General features: G+C 33.6%; 1 protein-coding gene across 3 annotated transcripts; it reads right to left on the reverse strand.

Moving 5' to 3' along the window:
• Nucleotides 1–1,897: 1,897 nt before the first annotated feature.
• Nucleotides 1,898–5,155, reverse strand: LOC127791193 (uncharacterized). Of its 3 annotated transcripts, none has more exons than XM_052321033.1 (3): nt 4,883–5,155; nt 4,628–4,738; nt 1,898–3,098 (listed from the first exon to the last, which is right to left on the reverse strand). In XM_052321033.1, exons 2-3 carry the CDS (start codon nt 4,710–4,712, stop codon nt 2,266–2,268), a joined length of 918 nt encoding a protein of 305 aa, XP_052176993.1. In that variant the 5' UTR covers nt 4,713–4,738; nt 4,883–5,155; the 3' UTR covers nt 1,898–2,265. The 3 variants fall into 3 exon arrangements, with proteins under 3 accessions (XP_052176993.1, XP_052176991.1, XP_052176992.1); XM_052321031.1 differs by having other exon boundaries at nt 4,865–5,154; XM_052321032.1 differs by having other exon boundaries at nt 4,860–5,154.
• Nucleotides 5,156–7,757: the final 2,602 nt, after the last annotated feature.

Below are 7,757 nucleotides of genomic sequence, written 5' to 3' on the forward strand. Positions count from 1 at the left end.
TTCACCGGATATTATTTGCAATTTATTCATAAATTCTAAGCAAAAAAGTTGTCTGCTTGTGTACTTCGCTTACAATTTTTGCTTACTTCTGTGCCAAATAAAGGACCTTCCATTCGGCGCTTAATAGAGGCGAAAGTGAGGAGTTCAAGCTCTATCGTTGCCTACAGCATCTAGTCAGGGACCTTAATCCAATTTGTTTGCAGGGGTGACAATTCTTACCCATAAGACATTAATCCAATTTATTTAAAGGAATAATAATTTTTACCAGCCCGAGGAAGAATTTAAGGCTTTGTTTGGCTGGGCAGTTTAATCGCTTATAAGCCGATATAGTAACTTTAAACTACTTAATTTATTTATTATAAGTGTTTGACTTTAACAACATTCATACATTAATTTTTTACAAAAGTTTTCACTCTTATCAGTTTTTGAAAAAAAAATTATTGTTAAATAAGTTGGATTGATCGGGTAAATGATCATTTTATCCTCAATCTTTTAAATCATTGCACTTCTTCTTCAACCCTCAATCTCTCGCCTGTCACTGTCACTGTCACCGCCAGCTTTTCCAACCATTGCCATCACTCCTGCCATCCACCATCGCCCTTAGCTTTTCTGGCCGTCGCCGTCAACCCCACCATCCACCGTCACCCTAGCTTTTTCGGCCATCGCCCTCGTCTCCTCCGTCCCCCCACCGTCCACTGTCGCCCCACTATCTGTCATCGCCGTCCATCCATCTCCTCATCATTGTCTCTGTATATATAGATATATATACATATACATATATATTATATTAATATATTTTTAATTAATTTTAACATATATATACATTTATGTAAGAGAAATTTATAATTAATTTTATTAAAAATAAATATTTATGTATTTTTTTATTATTCAATAACATTTATTTTCGTCTTTTTATTATATTCTAATAGCTTATCAGTTATTTCAAACCAAACACATAACTATTAACTAACAGGTTAAAAGCACATTTAGCCAAATATATTATCAGTTTAAACTCTACTTAACTTAAACATTATTAAATAATTTAAACATTACCTACCTTAAAACCTCTAAAAAAAAAAAAAAAAACCTAGTCAAACTAAACCTAATTTTGTGTTTGATAGCGTGAAAAATACATAGAAAATGTCACATCTAATGAATTGAATTTCATCTTTGGTGTTTGACACACTATATTTTTCATGGAATTGAATTCCATGATACAATTATTAAAGTATGTTTTTGCCTCTTTTCCATAAAAAAATTCATATAGGGAGAGATGATTTTTGTTTTCTATGCAAGTTGAAAAATGTTTTTCTTTTCAACTAAATGCTATCAAATACACCCTAAGTCTTTTTGAAATTGAACGAGACTGAGTTGCTACAACATGCTTAATCAGATAACTAGGAGATTCCCAATATATCTATACCTCAAATATATTACTTTATTTTATATTTATATTGAAGTTGAGTCACAATAAAAACTCATAAGACTCTCCAAGAGAAATAAAATTTAAACATACCATTTTAATTTGTTTCAGCTGGCATAAAGAATTTTTATAAGAAATATTTAAAATAATATTATGAACAATGATATTTGAGGCAAAAACAAGGTGAAAGCCTCATTTAGCCCTTGTATTCACATATTCAATTTTAGACCAAATATCATGTACTACACATAAAATGTCTAATAAAATAAAATAATATGAATAATGACATTTAATCAAAATTGATTATCTTACGCAAATAAATGCCTAATTCATCCTTATATTAATTTTTAAGGATCACAATTGTTCAAATCAATACAAAATATATTAGATATTTCCCCATCAGGACTAACAATTTTGACTAAATAATTGGGAGTATTCATTTTTCCAACAAAAGCATGTACAAGCCTAATCAGCTGAAAGAACAGAGATTATTATTATTGCCAATCTACTTGGGCCACTAACCCAATACAAAAACACACATATCATATCACCCGACAAAATACATCATCCATCCTCCTCGGACACTACAAAACCTTATCAAAATCTCAGAGGAGGCAACTCTGCCTAAGGAAACTACAAAATCTAAGCACAACCAAACACAAAACAAGCTGTTGAGACGGCTACTATGTACCACTCATTCTGATGCATTCAGTATTATTCTCATATACTAGAATGTCAACCAAAACTCATATATTTACTTCACAAACAGTCGAGCAACCGGTGGTGTGTCTCGCACCTCCACTGCTCGTTTTCCTTGGCCAAGTTCCATTGCCTCCATCGATCTATTCCTGGTACATGACTGGTTCATGAGCAAAATTTACCCTTTTCCTTCCCCTGCCGTTTCTCCAACCCGGGTTTGTTAGATGGTCATCATGGGGAAACCGCGAAGTTTTGTATCTTGACATGTACACGCCAGTGTTCCTCCCGTTCCTGGTACTTGGAGCCCACTGTTGCCAAACACTGGTATCTCTCCCATATTTCAAATTATCAGACCTATCGTAATTGTTGCCGTACTGATTCCAGCCCTGGGAGTTGTTCCAACTGTCTGTCCATCCACCATTTTTCATGGCTCCATCACTCAGATTTCTGCACTGTGAATCATCGCAAACTTCACCCCATCCGTTTTCCCCAGGGGCTGCATTAGCCTGTGCACAGTTGGGTTCCCATGGATTTCCTTTCTTTTCCAACAATAAATTAGTTGGCTGCTTTAAATCCCATTCTGCATCTCCCCAGCCGGTGGAAGAGAACAGCTGGTTTGGGATGAGAGAATCGCCAAGAATCACTACCTGCTCACCTTTTTCTTGGCCATCAGGTACCACAGAATCACGGTCCAAGTCCAATATGAGCTCAGGATCAATCTCAGAGTTCCAGTCTATCTTATCAATATAAATATCAGGATCAGGTAATGATATGTCACAAGGAAGCCCATTTATTGCTTCCCAATAACGGGTCTTCGCATTATGGAATGCCTCTTCACCAGCAGAGTCATTCCATTTTAGCACATTATCATATAGATGTAAAAGCTTCTTGGTCTCTATGACCTTTCGCCATGGAACTGCACCAACCACAATACAAAATTGCTTTTCCCATGAAGGCACAGTAGGCTGCCAACTACCTAAAAGAAAAATATTGAAGTGTCAAATGCCATTAAAAAAAGGGCACACCCAGTGCATGAGATCCCCGCTTTGCAAAACAAGATAAAAAATAGAAATAAAAGCCTAAAGATGGAAACTGCCAGGCAGGGATATAAAATAAGAAACAACTCCTGCAATATTAGATGGAATAAAAGATGGAAAGCAATAGAAGTTCCATGATGGGAGTTAGCAGAAAACATAACCAGAAATTAACAAAAGGTACTGAAAGGGCAACATCTGAAATAAGGCATGTCTTGATTGCAGGATTTGGATAATTGTTTCCCCAGCTGTAAAAGAAACCTACTGCTTATGGACAGACCAATAACAAATGTGTCCTGATTTTCACAAATTCAATCATATCTATTAGGCTTCCCACCTTTTTTGCTGCAGTCATATCACCTTTAAGCTGAAATGAACAATCTCATAAAGAGAAAAAAAGAAAGAAAGAAAAAAAATAGAGGAATGGAGCAGAAGAATGTCATGGCATCTGAGATTTGTGCTTGAATTTGCAACATCAAAAACTGGCTAAGAATGTATTTATTTATTTTCCACTATTCTCGTGCATTATATTTGTTGCTTACAATGACACTACCAACAAATAAGCTAACACGATGTTTGTTTCCTGACTTAAGAGAAAATGAAAAGCCCCCTCAAAAAGGCCCTTCTTTTTTTTAGTTCAACTCACGTGCTGTTGCTTCCCAACAGTTCTACAATGATTCCTATTTGCCGTTCTCCACGGGGCATTAAACAAGATTTTGGGTATAAAGAAACCAAATGCTTCTCATAATTGGGGTACAGGACCAGAAATGGAAAACTTGCCAGTTAAGAGATTCAAATTACCTGTGCAATGGTCTATGGTAGGAGAATACCCCAAACCATAAAAATTTCCATAACTGGGAAATCTCAATCAGAAAATTTTAGACAAGACATACAAACTACATGATGTCAAACATCAATTTTCAAATATTCTCAACAGCAGTATGGTGACGAGAACAGAAAACCCCCAGAAAACCACTTCAGCTAGCCACGAGATATAACTAGCCTATTCACACGCAAAGAAAAACCAAAAAAAGAAAGTTAGACTAGCTAGTCAGTGATGCTAGGATTCAAGCATGTGAAAGAAACTTTACAATTGATAATGTCCTCATGCCCCATTCACCTGAGAGAAATTCAAGCAACAAAACTCGCTCAAACTACAAGCACAAACGCAGTTTTTTAAAACCTAAAAAACTAAGCTAATTTCAAGAACTAACAGAGCATATATTTAAAACCCTTCTAATATCAAGCTACAAAATAAGACAATTTTTTTACCCCTAAATACCAAGAGCCAAAATTGCCCAACCTAGAGAAAAGACAGCAGGCTTCATGATCACCAAAACAAAGCCTTCACAAAAGATCCCCAAAAACAAAACAAAAAAACAATTGCAGCCTACCACAAAACGAATTATCAAGAATCAACTTGATAACAAATCAAACAATGGAGAAAAAATCAAACAGAAAATCTACATACCAAGAGGCGGCCTTCTGTTCTGTGATCTTGTTCTGGTAACTCCCTGATCATAATTCTCATTCCTTTGCCCTCTCCAACCACCCATTACGAGAAGACAACCTCAGAACAAACCTAGAAACACCCCAAAAAATACAAAACAACCCAGAAATATTCAGTTAACTAAATTTCGGAGCCAAACCAGAAAACAAAAAAAAAAAAAATCAGAGATGGGTATCTGAATTCGGCAGAAAACCTAACCAAATCCTCAGAACCGACCCAGAAAACGTTGCGGCCACAACAGGAGATGAACAGTTCGAATAAAGCTGAAAAGAGAAGCAAAAATCGCGGGTTTGGAGAGAGAGTGAAAGTGGGTAGAAGGGATTGTGGTGGGAGAAGGGATCGGAGGCTGAAAATGGTGAGATCGGTGGCGTATTTGAAGGGGAGAGAGAGAGAGAGGGTTTTTCCGCGAGTGATCTGAGGAGAGAGGAAACTCCGGAAGGAAAGTTTGAAACGTCCCGACTTGCTACCCCCTGTTACGTTTTTGCCCGCCTCCGATGGGATTGGCCCTCCTTTTCACTTAAATTACGAGCCAGTCCCCGTTCCACGTGATTTTGAGTCGCGTCGCCTACGCGGCTGTAAAAATCATATTAAATTCGAAAGCACGTTTGTCTCGCGTCCTGATGGGCTATGTTGCTATTATTATTAGTAAATAAAAAATTATTTTTAAAACAATTATATAGCGTCTGATATCCTAACCTTACATTTATTTTCACAATCATTATTATAATTACGTACTAAACCCAACTCAGTAAAAGGGTACAATAGAAATTTTGCCATTCATAATGTACTAAAATTATTCCAATATTAAGGTTGACATGGTTAATTTTAATTTATTTTTATAACATGGCTATCATAATATCACTTCACCTAACAATTTTGGTTTGAGGAAGAGTTAATTAATTAGACAATGACTTCATTCACTTGTCGCCTTAAATAAAAACAACAGAGAGCAGCAGGCTAGCCAGTGGTGGAACGGAAAGGATACGAGTGGGGTTGTTGTTTGGCAAATGGCAATTCTCTCTGCAGTGCTTACAGTTTGTAATATTAGTTACGAGAGTTGAACTGGTCTGTCTGTCTGTCTGTCTGGTCGATGGAAATTGGAAACCAAAGGACGTGTAAACGATTCTATTCTAAGTATGCGGTTAGCCAGCCAGGTGCAGTAAGTAATTCTCTTGGTTTTCTGGTTGCAAACTATCTTCTAATTTTTCTATAATAATAATAATAAATTAATGATTGAATAAGGACAAGCTAGAATTTAAAAATTCGCAGGTATATATGTATGATGTATGAAGGCTGAAGGTGCTGAAACATTCATTTGTATGAGGGGTCTCATTTTGTTAGGTCCACGACTTAGAATTTAATTTTTTTATTCTAAGTAAGTTATCATGTATTAAGACTGAAAGTGTGCAAACATTCAACTATTCAATTGAGCTATATATATGCCGTTGATGTTTATTCCTTCATCTTTTGATCATTGTAAAAGCCTCTAAGTCATTTATTATGTTTTAAGTTACTTGTATTTTATGAGGGATTTAACTTGATATAAGGATTTTTTTATTAACAAAAGAAATCTGTAATGAGATGAGATTCTATCTACTAAACAAAATATATGGTTATTATTATTATCAATTTATAGTAAAATTTTTAAAATTCAACTTGAAGAAAGAGTGTCTAGACTTTTGATATCGAACCTCTATAAATTTCGATATATTTTTACTTCATAATGTTCTTACTTGATTCATTTATGTTCATTAACAAGACATGCTTTAAATGATTTTCTATCGATTTCTATTATGTCCATTATCTCCCGTTCTCATCTAAACAAAAACAAAAATTATGGGAATATTTTTTTTGTGTTTTAGTTTTGATTTTTGAATTCATTTTAGATTTATATTTTGAATGTCTGTTTTGAAATTGCTAAAAATTTATTTATTTTATAATATTTTTGATATTTTAAAAATTTTGAGCATGTTTGTGATAAAAATAGTTAAAATACTTTTTTTATTATTTTAATTTTTTTTAACAAATTTTTTTCTTATTTCTGAAAATATATTTTTAAAATATAAAAATAAATACGTTTTTATTATTATAAAAAACTAAAAATTAAAAAGTGAAAAAGGTCTGAAAATAACAAAATAAGGCCTAAGCTTTTGATTTTAGATGGAAATGGATTCAACATCAAGCAGTCTCCCTCCATTCTAATTATCATTCCATTACCAATGTCTTAATTTCATTCCGAATTTAGTGTAAAGCCATTTAGATATTTTTTTTATTTACATCTTTACCCACACTTTTATCTTTATATTTGGAAAGTGTCTTAAAGATTCAATAGTAGATTTAATGTAAAATAAATGTAGTGACAAATATTAAGTAATTTTTGTAGGGATTAGGGATTTCGTTTTCAAATTTTTCATTATTATGGAAAGAAATATAAAAGCGGACTTGAGCTGAGTATTTGTTTTTACTTTTAAACATTTGAAAAGTACTTCTAGACGTACAATTTTTATTCCAAATTCCAATTAAGAAACCAACCATTATAACAGCATTAATTACAATAACCACCATCATAATTGTACTAACCACCATCATAATATATAATAAATATTTATTATATATTATTTTTACTTTTGAAACCTTTATATCAATCGGTGATAAATAAATTATATTTTGAAATATTTTATCAACTAATAAAATTATTTCACGCCAAACAAGTAGTATTTATTGCATCTTATTTTTAATTTGAGAACACTCGTTTTGACTGCTGATAAATATATAGTATTTTAAAATATTTTATTAACTAATAAAATTATTTTAAAGCTAAAAATAAAAAAAAGCAATGTGCATTTTTTTCACCTTAAATATTGCCCTCAAAGTAGAGGCGTCAAATATGTGGGTTGGGTCGGGCCGCACCCACTTGGCCCTTTCTTTTGGTGAGGCAAGCCGAGTTTAACCCTTTTTAAAAATGGTTTGTGTCAGCCCGATCCATATGACAAAAAAAATAAAGTCCGACACAATGCTTAAGCCCTTAATGACTTTAAAGCAACTCACATTTTAGCATGTGAACTCAGTTACTGAGTTTTTTGTGCACTTA

This window comes from Diospyros lotus, chromosome 14 (genome assembly GCF_014633365.1).
Source record: "Diospyros lotus cultivar Yz01 chromosome 14, ASM1463336v1, whole genome shotgun sequence".
Lineage (NCBI taxonomy): Eukaryota > Viridiplantae > Streptophyta > Magnoliopsida > Ericales > Ebenaceae > Diospyros > Diospyros lotus.